The 16913-nt window shown below is 40.2% G+C and overlaps 1 protein-coding gene across 1 annotated transcript; it reads left to right on the forward strand.

Moving 5' to 3' along the window:
* Nucleotides 1-230: 230 nt before the first annotated feature.
* Nucleotides 231-16854, forward strand: LOC128360228 (myosin heavy chain, fast skeletal muscle-like). The gene is made up of 39 exons (XM_053320614.1): nucleotides 231-437; nucleotides 596-739; nucleotides 830-986; nucleotides 1097-1124; nucleotides 1205-1316; nucleotides 1404-1496; nucleotides 1577-1640; nucleotides 1763-1861; nucleotides 1945-2048; nucleotides 2142-2280; nucleotides 2387-2505; nucleotides 2606-2755; nucleotides 2830-3000; nucleotides 3085-3388; nucleotides 3764-3843; nucleotides 3928-4015; nucleotides 4102-4219; nucleotides 4325-4448; nucleotides 4545-4681; nucleotides 4793-5048; nucleotides 5210-5452; nucleotides 5572-5748; nucleotides 5869-6014; nucleotides 6101-6191; nucleotides 6310-6699; nucleotides 6850-6976; nucleotides 7060-7178; nucleotides 13726-13922; nucleotides 14031-14214; nucleotides 14306-14471; nucleotides 14631-14755; nucleotides 14891-15199; nucleotides 15280-15483; nucleotides 15567-15692; nucleotides 15766-15936; nucleotides 16062-16166; nucleotides 16259-16354; nucleotides 16484-16615; nucleotides 16769-16854. Exons 1-39 carry the CDS (start codon nucleotides 231-233, stop codon nucleotides 16784-16786), a joined length of 5820 nt encoding a protein of 1939 aa, XP_053176589.1. The 3' UTR covers nucleotides 16787-16854.
* Nucleotides 16855-16913: the final 59 nt, after the last annotated feature.

Below are 16913 nucleotides of genomic sequence, written 5' to 3' on the forward strand. Positions count from 1 at the left end.
AGTAAGATTTAAAATGAGAAAAACTAACTGAAAAAAAATATTGTACTCATGTTTCCCCATCTTCTTCATAGCATCTTGACACTCCATCACATACTGTACCAGTCATCTTCTTTTGGAGTCAGTTGAGGTAAAACATGTCAAATCTCCAACGTCAGATGGATACAAGATTTTTTATTTCTACATTATGCTGATATTTCTGTGATCTTTTCAGTCTCCACTAAGGTGCCACCATGAGCACAGACGCAGAGATGGAGTGCTATGGCCCGGCGGCCATCTATCTCCGGAAGCCAGAGAAGGAAAGGATTGAGGCTCAAGCCGCTCCTTTTGATGCCAAAACTTCCTTCTTTGTGGTGCATAAGGAAGAAATGTATCTTAAGGGTACACTTGTGAAGAGAGAAGGTGGCAAAGTCACCATTGAGACTCTGGATGGAAAAGAGGTAGGTGTATTTCCAATGAAGACACTTTTCTATGTGGGTGTTTTGTAGTGGCTTTAAGTTCATACTAACACAGTGGTTGACAAGGACATCAACTGATGAACTCTAAATTTGAAAAAGACATCTTAGGAAAACCACTTTTACTTTTTCTCTTTTTCCAGACACTTACTGTAAAAGAAGATGAAATCTTTCCCAGGAACCCTCCAAAGTATGATAAAATTGAGGACATGGTCATGATGACCCACCTCAATGAGCCTACTGTGTTGTATAACCTCAAAGAGCGTTTTGCATCATGGATGATCTACGTAAGTTTCCACTTAACTAATGCAATGAGTATTTATATCTGAGAATCTAAACGTTAATACTGTGTTTATTTTCTATTTGTTCTATTACAGACCTATTCTGGGCTGTTTTGTGTTGTTGTGAATCCCTACAAGTGGCTTCCTGTGTATGATGCTATAGTTGTTGGAGGATACAGAGGCAAGAAGAGGATTGAGGCACCACCTCACATCTTCTCCATCTCTGATAATGCCTATCAGTTCATGCACACAGGTAAAATGAAAGTTAGCAGTGTTAAATCATGTAGAATTAAGCTTACACATAAGTTTATTGAGGGAATTATAAAAAGAAATTCATGTGAAATGTCTATGTTTGTATTTCAGATCGTGAAAACCAGTCTATCCTGATCACGTAAGTATAACAGAAACTGTAATGCTAAATCATATGATGATAATAAAGCAGTATCTTGACATGTGTCTCTTATACCCCAGTGGAGAATCCGGTGCAGGAAAGACTGTCAACACCAAACGTGTCATCCAGTACTTTGCAACAATTGCAGCTATTGGAGCCAAGAAGGCTGAGCCAACTCCTGGAAAGATGCAGGTAAATTGGTTGTTTAATATAAAATTGTTTGTCAGAGGAAAGTTAATGTGAATGTTTAGCTCATGTAACTCAAATCCTCTCTTGCAGGGCTCCCTTGAGGACCAAATTGTTGCAGCCAACCCTCTGCTGGAGTCCTATGGTAATGCCAAGACTGTGAGGAATGACAACTCCTCTCGTTTTGTAAGTAATCCAGGGAACATCTCAAGACATATTGTCGCTAAATTACAAAAGCTGATGTTATCAATGATCTGGATCCCTAGGGTAAATTCATCAGAATCCACTTTGGCTCTTCTGGGAAGCTGGCTTCAGCTGATATTGAAACTTGTAAGTTTCAACCATGATGTGAATCAAGATTAATCTGGAGTGTCATATTGTTTTGATAAAGTAACAGTTTTAAACTGTAATAGAGTGATCACACTGTGTCTGGTTAAATTTGTTTTTCTTAGATCTGCTGGAGAAGTCCCGTGTAACCTTCCAGTTGTCTGCTGAAAGGAGCTACCACATCTTCTATCAGCTGATGACTGGCCACCAACCTGCGCTCCTGGGTATGTTACTTTGTACACTGAAACTTAAATAATGCCAGAGACAAGACCAAGCCATGATGTGTATTTTTACTGTGCTCCTATAGAGGGTCTTCTGATCACCACCAACCCCTATGATTTCCCAATGGTCAGTCAGGGTGAAATCTCTGTGAAGAGCATTGATGATGTGGAGGAGTTCATTGCAACAGATGTAAGAAAACATTTTAGTTAAGTATATCTTGTATGCTTAATGCAACCGGGAAGTTTTTCAAATACCAATAACTCTTCTTCATGTTCAATATAGACTGCTATTGACATTTTGGGCTTCACCGGTGAGGAGAAGCAGGGCATCTACAAGCTGACTGGTGCTGTGATGCATCATGGCAACATGAAATTCAAGCAGAAGCAGCGTGAGGAGCAGGCTGAACCTGATGGCACTGAGGGTAACTCGGATAATGATATCTTATAGAAAATCTGCCATTGATTAATAACATATATTTGTAAACATATCCCAGTTCACAGATGGTTAACAGTTTGGTTTTCCATCAGTGGCTGATAAAATCGCCTACCTCCTGGGCCTGAACTCAGCGGATATGTTGAAAGCTCTGTGCTACCCAAGAGTCAAGGTCGGAAATGAGATGGTAACCAAAGGTCAGACTGTGCCACAGGTAAGATAAAGAAAGTCCAATATATGAACATATAAAGTGGCAATATTTCCATTTTAACAAGAAAATATGATTGTGATCATTCTAAAATCTTTATTTCTAGGTCCACAATTCTGTCAGTGCTCTGTGCAAGTCTATCTATGAGAAAATGTTCTTGTGGATGGTCATCCGTATCAATGAGATGCTGGACACAAAGCAGGCAAGACAGTTCTTCATTGGAGTGTTGGATATCGCAGGATTTGAGATCTTCGATGTGAGTGATCTGAAGAATATTTGAGTCATGTCAAAAATGTTTTTCTATGACTCATTATGTCACCATAATTACAGTTCAACAGCCTGGAGCAACTCTGCATCAACTTCACCAATGAGAAACTGCAACAGTTCTTCAACCACCACATGTTTGTCCTGGAGCAAGAGGAGTACAAGAAAGAAGGCATTGTCTGGGAGTTCATTGACTTTGGTATGGACTTGGCTGCCTGCATTGAGCTTATTGAGAAGGTCAGTAGTCAATCAAGTCAAAGTGATTTTTTAATCATGTTTGCTTCCACTGTTAAACCTTCGATGTGATTTTTTTTTTCTCAGCCAATGGGCATCTTCTCCATCCTTGAAGAGGAGTGCATGTTCCCCAAGGCCTCTGACACTTCTTTCAAGAACAAGTTGCATGATCAGCATCTTGGCAAGACCAAGGCCTTTGAGAAGCCAAAGCCTAAAAAGGGTGTGCCTGAGGCTCACTTCTCCCTGGTTCACTATGCTGGTACAGTTGACTACAATATCACTGGCTGGTTGGAAAAGAACAAGGATCCCTTGAATGACTCAGTTATCCAGCTCTACCAGAAGGCCTCCAACAAACTTCTGTGCTTCCTGTATGCAAAACATGGTGCAGAAGGTGCGAAATAAGATTGAGTAGAGTGATCAGGAACTCTGAGTAACAGTACAGCTGATATATGTTCTATCAAAAACACGTTACATTTTTTTAACCACAATTTTAAAAACTATTTTCTATTACTGCCTGTACAAGAAAGTGATCAACAATGAGATTTACATTAGCTATTAGCAGCTTAATCAGTTGCAATTTATGATGTTATACGACATTCACTATGTTTGTAGTGAGGAGTAAGAAACCATGTGTCTGTTACACTTGGTTCAGGCCTTGAATATAGCTGCTGACTATTCTGTATTAATATATACATGCATGTATAATCACGCACATGCACGTATAATCACGCAGAATTAATTGACAGTTTTCTGTTTGTGAAAACAGAGGCTGCTGGTGGTGGTGGTGGCAAGGGTGGAAAGAAGAAGAAGGGTGGTTCCTTCCAGACTGTGTCTGCTCTTTTCAGGGTACGTATTGTTTCATATTTTAAACTATTAAAAACATAATTTTGAAATACTGTTGACCATTTTTCTTATGTTGCTGATCCACAGGAGAACTTGGGCAAGCTGATGACCAACTTGAGGAGCACTCACCCTCATTTTGTCCGTTGCCTCATTCCTAATGAATCAAAGACCCCAGGTATGAAGCACCTGGCCTAATCTTGCACACTGAATGTGACACATTGATGAAAACAAACATTTTGAATATGATTTTGGAACTTTCAGGTCTTATGGAGAACTTCTTGGTCATCCATCAGCTGAGGTGTAACGGTGTGCTGGAAGGCATCAGAATCTGCAGAAAGGGCTTCCCCAGCAGAATCCTCTATGGTGACTTCAAGCAAAGGTGATATCATTTAATATAAGCAAATCAAGTTGATTTCAGTTGAGTTAAAAACAGCCCACCAAGATGTGGGGCCATTGTAAGTAACAATACAATATTTTCTTGTAGATACAAAGTATTGAATGCCAGCGTCATCCCTGAGGGACAGTTCATTGACAACAAGAAAGCTAGTGAGAAGCTGCTAGGCTCTATTGACGTGGATCACACTCAATACATGTTTGGACACACAAAGGTTAATCTCTATGAACAATGTCAATATATGGTATGTACATACATTCTTTTGTATCAGAGAATGCTGATTACTGAGTCCCTTCAAACAACCACACAGGTGTTCTTCAAAGCTGGTCTGCTGGGTGCTCTGGAGGAGATGAGAGATGAAAAACTGTTTATTCTGGTGACCATGACTCAAGCTCTCAGCAGAGGATACCTCATGAGGAAAGAGTTTGTAAAGATGATGGAGAGGAGGTAGGATTATCATACAGTACTCTGAACTGTTCTATTCATAACAGCTGTTTTTTTGTTTTTAATGAAATAGCATTACAGAAAAGTTACACTTTATTCGTATTAATTTTCCAGGGAAGCTATCTTCTCCATTCAGTACAATATCCGTTCATTCATGAATGTGAAAAACTGGCCATGGATGAATCTGTACTTCAAGATCAAGCCTCTTCTGAAGAGTGCTGAGACTGAGAAGGAGCTGTCTGCAATGAAGGAGAACTATGGGAAGATGCAGACAGACCTGGCTACTGCTCTAGCCAAGAAGAAGGAGCTGGAGGAGAAGATGGTTTCCCTGCTGCAGGAAAAGAATGACCTGCAATTGCAAGTGTCTGCGGTAAGTAGGATACGAAAGCAAGAGTGACTCTGTCATATCCACACTCCATTAATTGAATATTGTAGTTAACATTTTCACATTTTTATTAACCCTTAAACTATTTATGTACATGTAGAGAATACATTGTCCATTAATTTACTGTATGTTAAAATATACTGTAGGAAGTTGAGAACCTCTCAGATGCTGAGGAAAGGTGTGAAGGCCTGATTAAGAGCAAGATCCAACTTGAGGCCAAACTCAAAGAGACAACCGAGAGACTGGAAGATGAAGAGGAAATCAATGCTGAGCTGACTGGCAAGAAGAGGAAGCTGGAGGATGAATGCTCCGAGCTGAAGAAAGATATTGATGACTTGGAGCTCACCTTGGCTAAAGTGGAGAAGGAGAAACATGCCACAGAAAACAAGGTTGGAATCATTTTAATCCTGTATTTATTTATTTTTTATAAGGCAATGTATTTGATGTTAGCTTTCAAACATATGGGTGTAAAGTGATGGAAATAATGCCCCTTTCCCGACATTTTCAGGTGAAAAACTTGACAGAGGAGATGGCATCTCAAGATGAGTCTCTTGCCAAGTTGACCAAGGAGAAGAAAGCCCTCCAAGAGGCTCACCAACAAACACTGGATGATCTCCAGGCAGAGGAAGACAAAGTCAACACTCTGACCAAGGCCAAGACTAAGCTGGAACAACAAGTGGACGATGTGAGAAAACATTGTTTTTGATAACATATCTGTATTGTTCATTTGTGTGTGAGAATCGACATTCCATGATAAAAATTCAAAACATTATTTAATGTCAACGTTATAATATCATCTCAAAAGCTTGAGGGATCACTGGAGCAAGAGAAGAAGCTCCGTATGGACCTTGAGAGAGCCAAGAGGAAGCTTGAGGGAGATCTGAAACTGGCCCAGGAATCCATAATGGATCTGGAGAATGACAAACAGCAAGCTGACGAGAAAATCAAGAAGTACGTTTTCTGTTTTTATATTTAATCCTTACAATGATTCATTGCCATAATGCAATACAACAGTAATATCTTTTTTCCTATTCCAGGAAGGAGTTTGAGACCAGCCAGTTGCTCAGCAAGATTGAGGATGAACAGTCTCTTGGTGCTCAGCTTCAGAAGAAAATCAAGGAGCTCCAGGTTAGTATTTGAAATGAATGTTATACTCATATGAATGTTATACTCTGTGACTGAAAAATCACTGCTCATAGTGTGTTCAGTTAACAAGTCTTCTTTATATTGGGATCATCCAACCTAGGCACGTGTTGAGGAGCTGGAAGAAGAAATTGAGGCTGAACGGGCTGCTCGGGCAAAGGTGGAGAAACAGAGGGCTGACCTCTCCAGGGAACTTGAGGAGATCAGTGAGAGGCTTGAGGAAGCTGGTGGAGCAACAGCCGCTCAGATTGAGATGAACAAGAAGCGTGAGGCTGAGTTCCAGAAGCTGCGCCGTGATCTTGAAGAGTCAACCCTCCAGCATGAAGCTACCGCAGCAGCTCTCCGCAAGAAGCAGGCCGACAGCGTTGCAGAGCTGGGAGAGCAGATTGATAACCTCCAGCGTGTCAAGCAGAAGCTGGAGAAGGAGAAGAGCGAGTACAAGATGGAGATTGATGATCTCTCCAGCAACATGGAGGCTGTAGCTAAATCCAAAGTAAGTTTATAACTGAAATATTGGCTGTCATTAATGGTTATAAATATGGATTATACAGTATAGGATAATTATGAAGTACTCTCCAACTTAGACAAATACAAGACACTTGCTTTGTTCATGTTCATAATTCTAAATGTTTTGTTTTCATAGGGTAACTTGGAAAAAATGTGCAGAACTGTTGAGGACCAGCTGAGTGAGCTTAAGGCCAAAAACGATGAGAATGTGCGCCAGCTGAATGACATTAATGCACAGAGGGCAAGACTGCAGACAGAGAATGGTAAGTCACCTGTGATGAAAACTAGTAATAAAAACCACATATGATCATTTTGATAAATGACTCATTAACATTTTGTCATTCAGGTGAGTTTTCTCGCCAGCTTGAGGAGAAAGATGCTCTTGTTTCCCAGCTGACCAGGGGCAAACAGGCTTACACTCAGCAGATTGAGGAGTTGAAGAGACACGTTGAGGAGGAAGTGAAGGTATAAAGCATTTTAATCTCCTATTATTCGCCTACTGGTGGAACTGGGTAGTCCATTTCATTTGAAGTAATTGTCAGTCATTATCATTGCAAACAATGAAAATCTGAAAACTTCAGAAAATCATGAACAGAAAATAATGAGAGACAATTGTAGGCAAAAAGGGTTGACAAGATGAGAAATTCAAATAGTTTTAAAAGCATGCATCAGGTTTATCAATATGTAGATCTTGTTTTGTTTTTTTGTCATTTGACAACATTTGCAACATTTTTTAAATCAAAAGTAAGACTTAGTGCTCCTGAAAATGTCCCATGGTGTAACCACAAAGAAGAGAGCAGAGAATGATACATGACACATATTCTAAAAACAATATTTTTTCCAAATAAGTTGGGGCCAATTTGTTTTAAATATATTCAACCACAATAGAGAGTAAATTGAAGTTAATTCATTTATTTTTTTACCTAAAATTTGCCTCATAATATTAATGCACCCTTTTTTTTCAACTTTATTTCTTTTTGGCCCAGTAATACCTACTGAGGAAATACTTTGTTAAAGGGTTAGATATATAAATTTGGCAAAAGAGAATTATAAAGTAAACACTAGAAAATTCCAGGGAAATTTTGAGTGCCACGGGGCTACTGCCGGGACGAGTACACGATTTATTTCCAATGTTCAAAAGTCACCCTGATCATATAACACTAAGTAACTTTTACTGTGGCAGTATTAACTACATCTTACTAGTCAGTATCAAGTGTAACAGTAGATGTAAGAAGAGAGTAGTACACAGAGCACAAGGTAGTAGCAACATGCACTAACTCTAAGCACTACAACCTACAACACAGTGTGTACACACACACACACACCCACACACACACACACCTGGCCTGCATTTGAGCACTGAGAGTGTCAATAACTGACGCTTCCACTCTAACTTTGAAGAAAAAGTGATTTCCACTACTCGTTTGACTGCTTATAATTTGAAAAGTTTACATGTTATGTAAACAGTTTGGTATTTTTCCAGAGAGGACAAGTTTTCCTCCGTCTTGAAGTTTGAATCACGTTTCTACGTGCACGTATGAGCGAGCTAGGTGACTCTGAAAAAAGGTGAAATTTTGTGGTTTTAAAAAATAATAACTTTGGGATCTGGAATTTCAACACCAAAAATCATAGCACCCCTCCCCCGATTGAGCTGCACGTTTTGATGTATATATTGTCGGGGTTTTCTCAAAGCTGAGGGAGGAGTTACGCGCCGAAAAACGGCGGAAGAAGCGGAAGAATAATAAGTATGGAGAAGATTAATAGTTGCCTCGGAGCTAGAACCCGTGGCACTAACTAGAAAATTCCAGGGAAATTTTGAGTGCCACAGGGCTACTGCCGGGACGAGTACACGATTTATTTCAAGTGTTCAAAAGTCATCCTGATCATATAACACTAAGTAACTTTTACTGTGGCAGTATTAAGTACATCTTACTAGTCAGTATCAAGTGTGACAGTAGATGTTACACTTAGTAGCAACATGCACTAACTCTAAGCACTACACTACAGCACTTTACAACACAGTGTGTACTCTCTCACACACACACACACACACACACACCAGCCTGCATTTGAGCAGTAAGAGTGTCAATATAATTCATATGTATATATATAGAGAGAGTATCAATACTAGCTCGGCCGCTACCTCAGTTAACTGGCAAAACAGACAGACAGGAAGAATTGGCCAATCACAAAAAGGTAGATCAGTTTAGCCAATCACAAAAGAGTAGGTCAGATTCTGCCCAGCTCCAAATTTCAACACCAAAAGTCATAGCACCCCTCCCCCGATCAAGCCGCACGTTTTGATGTATATATTGTCGGGGTTTTCTCAAAGCTGCGGGAGGAGTTACGCGCCAAAAAACGGCGGAAGAATAAGAATAACTAGAAAATTTAGCAATTTCATAAGAAATTGCGTGTGGGAGCTGCAAACTGGCAGACGCATCCCTCGCAAACTGCCAGATGCAGCCGCTGCCACCATTCCTGTTATTGCTACCTTCACTGCAGATTTCTGTTGGAGCAGCAATTATTCAACATTTTGTGGCGCCACCTACAGGTGAAGTTTCATTAAATACCACAAAGGTGTTCAATATCCCCATCTGTACAATTCTGCTGTCATCATAGAAGGTTGACATTAAAAGATATGGAACTTAATAAGTCATATGTTGGTGTTTCACTAATGGCCACAAGGTGGGGCTATTGGCTCCATGTTTCACTATATCGTACACATTGACATGGAGAACTAATATACCAAGTTTCATTTCATTGAAGACAACAGAACTGTAGGAATATTGTGTTATAATATTACAGTAGCGCCCCCATTTGGTAAAGTTGTATCAAATTTTACAGAATGGTACAGTGCCACCATGTGTACAAGATTATCAAATTTTGTGGCGATCTGAATCAGCATTGAAGAGTTATTGATCGTTAAATGCATCAGGCCACGCCCTCAAAGGTTGCTAACCAATTACGGACAAACGGTAAGTGATACCAAAAAACTGATAATAGCTGTGTTCGGGGTCCTCTAAACATGTTGTGTACCAAGTTTGATGAAGATTGGATGAAAAATGTGCCAAAAGTAGTAAAAAATGTATTTTTCAAAAAAATCAAAATGGCGGAAAAATGTTCTAGACGCAAATGGGCGTGGCCTATATCAGTCTACTAAGTACCATCCAAGGAACACACTGTGCAAAGATTGTTTGAATACGCCTTATGGTTCATGAGTTATAAGCCAAAATGTGAAACACGTAATAACTGACCACATGGTGGCGCTATAGATCATTCTTTACAATATGTGAAGCATTTGCTCATGGGCCACCTGTAGTTGAAGTTTGAACACTTTAGCACTTTTACTTCTTGAGATATGAGCTTTCAAACATCGCTCCCATTGACTTTCCATTATAAATTTTAATGTTTTAAAAAATTATATAAAATCAATGGAATATGTTAGAGATATGAAAAGTAATAGCACACATCTCCTTATGGATATGTACAATTTGACATTGAAACGAAGTTGATATGACAAATCGTGTAGGACTAGTTACGCTACGAAAAACGGCGAAATAATAAATAAATAAATAAAGAGCGAAGATAACATAGTGTGGGAGCTTTGCAGCTCCCACACAACTAGAAAATTCCAGGGAAATTTTGAGTGCCACGGGGCTACTGCCGGGACGAGTACACTATTTATTTTTTCCTTATCAATGTACTTTATTCTCAACTTAACATCCCTGAAAATATTAAGTAATGATTATGATCATATTTAAGCATAAATAATATTTATTTAAACTTATTAATTAAAGTCTTCATTTTTTCCACTGACAGGATCATCACTGTCATGAAATTATTAAGTAAATCTTCAAATCATTTAGAGAGTAGATTTTATTATACTTTTTCTTTTAAATTATGAAATTATATTATGTACATTTTGTTCATCTTCTATTGATGAATGTTGAATCTTTTTTACACCACAAATCATATAACTACAATACAAAACAATAAAACTATTTATTGTGTCCACAGTAAACATGAATTAATCTCCATTCACATGAATTACCTCAGTTAACTGGCAAAACAGACAGACAGGAATTAGCCAATCACAAAAAGGTAGATCAGTTCAGCCAATCACAAAAAAGTAGGTCAGTTTCTGCCCAGCAACAGGTTGCCAAGGTCAGCTAACTGGGGATTTCCACTGGGTCCGTCAGCGGCGCGGAACGGCTGTGCTACGGTTTAGCTCCGTCCTCTGCCCGGCGTCAACTCACACCGGGAGCGTTACAGCAGCGGACCGGAGCATGCTCTGGGAGAGAAAGCTGCCTTTTAAAATGACGTTGCACTTAATACAGTAATTACGGCAGCACAATCAAACCCGAACGAGTGCCTTTAGTCTACAGTAATTGATGTAGTAGCAGCACAACTAAATGGCCCGGTTTTGTTAACTTGCTCAATTTTGGTTGATTTGGTAATTTTCTTTGATTTATGTACTTATCCCATCTGTCAGTACGCTACGTAGCTAGATGGAGTCTTTATCTGACTGTTTTATTCATGTTTGTTGCTGAAATACGATCGGGAGGCTGCACGGGTTGTTTTATTTTGAAAAACGGAAGTTTTATTTTGCTGATTCAGTGTCGGACTTCCTGTCTGGTGCAATCTGCTCTGTTGAGCTTGTCGCGAGTTGGCAACGGCTCCGTCAAAAATAGAAATGCTACCTATCGATAGCGCTGCGGCGCGGGAGCTGCTGCTGAGCCGTTGCTGACACGCTGCTGAAACGTTCCCGGTGGAGATGCTCTCATTGATTATAGTGTTACCTATCTGCTCCGGTGACCGCGGCGCAGCTGTAACGCGCCGCTGCCGGACTCAGTGGAAATTGGGCTTAAGGCCCTGCGGTTGCTACGGCGATTTTAGGATCTGCCTTGAAAAATGTCTCAAAATTCTAAAGAATTAGGCTTCTGTGACAAGGTCCCGAACAATTGCAAACTGTGAGAAAACCGTAACTCCTGTCCAAAAACCGAAAACACCGTGAGAGACACAGAAGCCGGCAGATTCTGACAGTGTTTATTTTATTGAGATATTCTTTAAAATGAGCGAGTAAGCTCAGTGTGAACACAGAGTGAGATTCTTTTGAAAAAAGAAGACGATTACATTAGGTTTAATGGGCAGCGAGACAGATATTGCCGCCGGTCTCGGCCCCCCCGTTTAAATTTTGTGCAGACCCCGCCTGTCAAAGTCACATTTTATGAATCCCAACACCTATGTCTACATTTTGACAAAAAATGATTTGTCTCCTTTTCATGGTTTGGCCGTGAGCTCGAGTTAAAAACAAAAATTAAGGTTATGTTTTACTGCTTCTCACACTCTAGCTAACTGCCACTTCCACTCTAACTTTGAAGAAAAAGTGATTTCCACTCCTCATTTGACTGCTCATAGTTTGAAAAGTTTACATGTCATGTAAAAACAGTTTGGTATTTTTCCAGAGAGCACAAATTTTCCTCCGTTTTAAAGTTTGAATCACGTTTCTACGTGCACGTATGAGAAAGCTAGGTGACTCTGAAAAAAGGTGAAAAAAGATGAAATCTGGCAAGACAGACAGACAGGTAGAATTAGCCAATCACAAAAAGGTTGATCAGTTTAGCCAATCACAAAAAAGTAGGTCAGATTCTGCCCAGCAACAGGTTGCCAAGGTCAGCTAAGGCCCTGCGGTTGCTACGGCGATTTCAGGATCTGCCTTGAAAAATGTCTCAAAATTCTAAAAAGTTTGGCTTCTGACAAGGTCCCGAACAATTGCAAACTGTGAGAAAACCGTAACTCCTGTCCAAAAACCGAAAACACCGTGAGAGACACAGAAGCCGGCAGATTCTGACAGTGTTTATTTTATTCAGATATTCCTTAAAATGAGCGAGTAAGCTCAGTGCGAACACAGAGTGAGATTCTTTTGAAAAAAGAAGATGATTACATTAGGTTCAATGACGAGCGAGACAGGTATTGGTGCCGGTCTCAGCCCCCCCGTTTAAATTTTGTGCAGACCCCGCCTGTCAAAGTCACATTTTATGAATCCCAACACCTATGTCTATATTTTGACCAAAAATTATTTGTCTCCTTTTTACGGTTTGGCCGTGAGCTCGAGTTAAAAATAAAAATTGAGGTCATTTTTTACTGCTTCTCACACTCTAGCTAACTGCCGCTTCCACTCTAACTTTGACGAAAAAGTGATTTCCACTCCTCGTTTGACTGCTCATAGTTTGAAAAGTTTACATGTTATGTTAAAATAGTTTGTATTTTTCCAGAGAGGACAAGGTTTCCTCCGTTTAAAAGTTTAAATCATGTTTCTACGTGCACGTATGACAGAGCTAGGTGACTCTGAAAAAAGGTGAAATTTTGTGTTTTTAAAAAAAGAATTCCCATTCATTTTCAATGGAGAAATATTCCCGTTTTTTTGGGAATAACTTTGGGAAACTTTGGAATTTCAACACCAAAAGTCATAGCACCCATCCCCCGATCGAGCCGCACGTTTTGATGTATATATTGTCGGGTTTTCTCAAAGCTGCGGGAGGAGTTACACGCCGAAAAACGGCGGAAGAAGAATAAGAAGAAGAAGAATAAGTATGGAGAAGATTAATAGTTGCCTCGGAGCTTGAACCCCGTGGCACTAATAATAATATTAAGTATGGAGAAGATTAATAGTTGGCACTCCTCTCCAGCTTCTGGAGTGGAGTGCCTCGGAGCTTGAACCCCGTGGCACTAATAAGTATGGAGAAGAGTAATAGTTGCCTCGGAGTTAGAACCCGTGGCACTAATAATAATAAGTATGGAGAAGAGTAATAGTAATAGAGTAATAGTAATAGTTCACTCCTCTCCAGCTTCTGGAGTGGAGTACCTCGGAGCTAGAACCCGTGGCACTAATTATCATGACCATAAACATTATGAAGACCATTTACCAAAATACTTTTATCCTTGGCATTGTAAACAGGGTTAGGGTTAGGGTTAGTCTGGTCAGTAAAATATGTCTTAAATTTTTCATCAGGCCAAGAATGCCCTGGCCCATGGTGTTCAATCAGCCCGCCATGACTGTGATCTGCTCAGAGAGCAGTTTGAGGAGGAGCAAGAGGCTAAAGCTGAGCTGCAACGAGGAATGTCCAAGGCAAACAGTGAAGTGGCTCAGTGGAGAACCAAATATGAGACTGATGCTATCCAGCGCACTGAGGAGCTAGAGGAGTCCAAGTAAGTCATTTTAAATTAGTCTTCAATTCAATTGCTTGCTTTTCCAGAAAACATTCCACATATTTTACTATCAACATGCAATTAAGTATAAACAATTCTTCACAACAGGAAAAAGCTTGCCCAGCGTCTGCAGGATGCTGAGGAGTCCATTGAGGCTGTGAACTCAAAGTGCGCCTCTCTGGAGAAGACCAAGCAGAGGTTACAGTCTGAGGTGGAGGATCTCATGATTGATGTAGAGAGAGCTAATTCTCTGGCTGCCAACCTTGACAAGAAGCAGAGGAACTTTGATAAGGTTACAGGAAATCAAAACCACACTGGTTTGAATGAAACACAAAATGATCTTGGTAAGGGTTAATCATTGTTATTGATCTATATAATTCTAGGTCCTTGCAGAATGGAAACAGAAATATGAGGAGGGCCAGGCAGAGCTGGAAGGAGCCCAGAAGGAGGCTCGCTCTCTCAGCACTGAACTGTTCAAGATGAAGAACTCTTATGAGGAAGCTCTGGATCATCTGGAGACCATGAAGAGAGAGAACAAGAACCTGCAGCGTAAGTGAATCCCACAATATTTAAAGTTATATTAATTCCTCATTGTAGTGATTATACAGCTTCTTCCTTGACTTCTGTAGCTGTAGGTCATCAAAGTTTGTGGTTGAAAAATGTGTATATACCTAATTGCAATGGATTTTGGCTTTTAATATGCTGCAGAGGAGATCTCAGACCTGACTGAACAGATTGGTGAGAGTGGAAAGAGCATCCATGAGCTAGAGAAATCCAAGAAGACCGTGGAGACTGAGAAAACTGAAATTCAGTCAGCACTGGAGGAAGCAGAGGTAAAAATATGATTTACAATACAAAAAACTCCCTTGTGTGATAAAATACAAAAGAGTTAATAGTGTTCATTTGAAATTTTTCTTGATTTTTTTGAGAAAATAACCTTTAAGTGTATGTTCAACTTTTTCTTTAAGGGTACACTGGAGCATGAGGAAGCCAAGATTCTCCGTGTTCAGCTTGAACTTAACCAGATCAAAGGTGAAGTAGACAGGAAGCTGGCAGAAAAGGACGAGGAGATGGAGCAGATCAAGAGGAACAGCCAGAGAGTCATTGACTCCATGCAGAGCACTCTCGATTCTGAGGTCAGGAGCAGGAATGATGCCCTGAGAGTCAAGAAGAAGATGGAGGGAGATCTGAATGAGATGGAGATTCAGCTGAGTCATGCTAATAGGCAGGCTGCTGAGTCCCAGAAACAACTGAGGAATGTCCAGGGACAGCTCAAGGTGAGCTTTGTCTGATCAATGAATAAACAAATCTTACAGAGCAAAGAAAGTTAAGTCTTTACCCTTGCACGTGTTATCAGGATGCCCAACTGCACCTTGATGATGCTGTCAGAGGACAGGAAGACATGAAGGAGCAGGTTGCCATGGTGGAGCGCAGAAATGGCCTAATGTTGGCTGAGATTGAGGAGCTCAGAGCTGCTCTTGAGCAGACAGAGAGGGGACGCAAAGTGGCTGAGCAGGAGTTGGTTGATGCTAGTGAGCGTGTTGGACTGCTTCACTCTCAGGTTTATATTCAATAATTAACAAGAAAATATAGTATACATACCAGCTTTTGTATACATAACATATATTTTTTTTTAATTTTCAGAACACCAGCCTGTTGAACACCAAGAAGAAGCTGGAGTCTGACCTTGTACAGGTTCAGGGTGAAGTGGACGATTCAATTCAGGAATCAAGAAATGCTGAGGAGAAAGCCAAAAAGGCTATCACTGATGTGAGTCTTCTTTTTAGAAAATTCAACTTCACTTCACAACACACTTGTTTATGCATGATGCCCATCATTTCAGGCTGCCATGATGGCTGAGGAGCTAAAGAAGGAGCAAGACACCAGTGCTCACCTGGAGAGGATGAAGAAGAACCTGGAAGTCACAGTCAAGGACCTGCAGCACCGTCTGGATGAGGCTGAGAACCTGGCCATGAAGGGTGGCAAGAAGCAGCTCCAGAAACTGGAGTCAAGGGTATGCTCTTAATACATCTGCTTCATGGTGTTAATCACACTTTCAATATGTAGAATTAATTCACTTTTCTCACTGCAAAAATTCCGTTACAAGGTTTTGATATACTATGCATCATCACATTACAGGTTCGTGAACTGGAAACTGAGGTTGAAGCTGAGCAGAGACGTGGAGTTGATGCTGTTAAGGGAGTCCGCAAATATGAGAGAAGAGTGAAGGAGCTGACCTACCAGGTAAGTTGGGATTTAACTAAAAAACTATCATGATTTCTTGGTTTTGAAATGTTCTCTCTATATAGCGCGGTAACATTGCTTCTTTTGTATAGACTGAGGAGGACAAGAAGAATGTGCACAGACTTCAGGATCTGGTGGATAAGCTGCAGCTCAAAGTCAAGGCTTACAAGAGACAGGCAGAGGAGGCTGTGAGTCACATTTGTTGTCATTTTTTTTATACAGGAATGTCGCACCAATCAAAAATTACAGAAAGAAAACATACTTATATGATGTAAAATTAAAAAATACAACATACTTCAACTCCAAACCCTTTGCAGGAGGAGCAAGCCAATACTCACTTGTCCAGGTTCAGGAAGGTCCAGCATGAGATGGAGGAAGCTCAGGAGCGTGCTGACATTGCTGAATCCCAGGTCAACAAGCTGAGAGCCAAAAGCCGTGATCATGGAAAGGTAACCGTGTGATAATATTTTACAAAGATTAATATGTGGGCACCTTAGTTTAATTTTTTACAAGCCACATATTTTCATTCCATTTTAATTTACTTTTTGTTTTAAGAATAGATACTGCTGACTACTGAATCTTCTATCTTGTTTTCTTTCTAGGCTGAACATGCTGAATAAGAGACATCATTTCGGAGCCTTTGGACAAAGTTCATAAAATATGAACTAGCTGGTTAATTGTCTTCTTACACTGTGTTTATTCAATAAACATTTTTCCTCAAAATGTAACAATATTTACTCTGTATTA

The sequence above is a fragment of the Scomber japonicus genome, chromosome 6, assembly GCF_027409825.1.
Source record: "Scomber japonicus isolate fScoJap1 chromosome 6, fScoJap1.pri, whole genome shotgun sequence".
Taxonomy (NCBI): domain Eukaryota; kingdom Metazoa; phylum Chordata; class Actinopteri; order Scombriformes; family Scombridae; genus Scomber; species Scomber japonicus.

Excerpts from the sequence above, each read along its gene's own strand:
- LOC128360228 (XM_053320614.1), top strand. The coding sequence starts at position 231 with ATGAGCACAGACGCAGAGATGGAGTGCTATGGCCCGGCGGCCATCTAT. Across the intron at positions 1,497-1,576 it reads ATGACAACTCCTCTCGTTTT|GGTAAATTCATCAGAATCCA; the intron begins GTAAGTAATCCA and ends CTGGATCCCTAG. Across the intron at positions 4,449-4,544 it reads ACATGTTTGGACACACAAAG|GTGTTCTTCAAAGCTGGTCT; the intron begins GTTAATCTCTAT and ends ACAACCACACAG.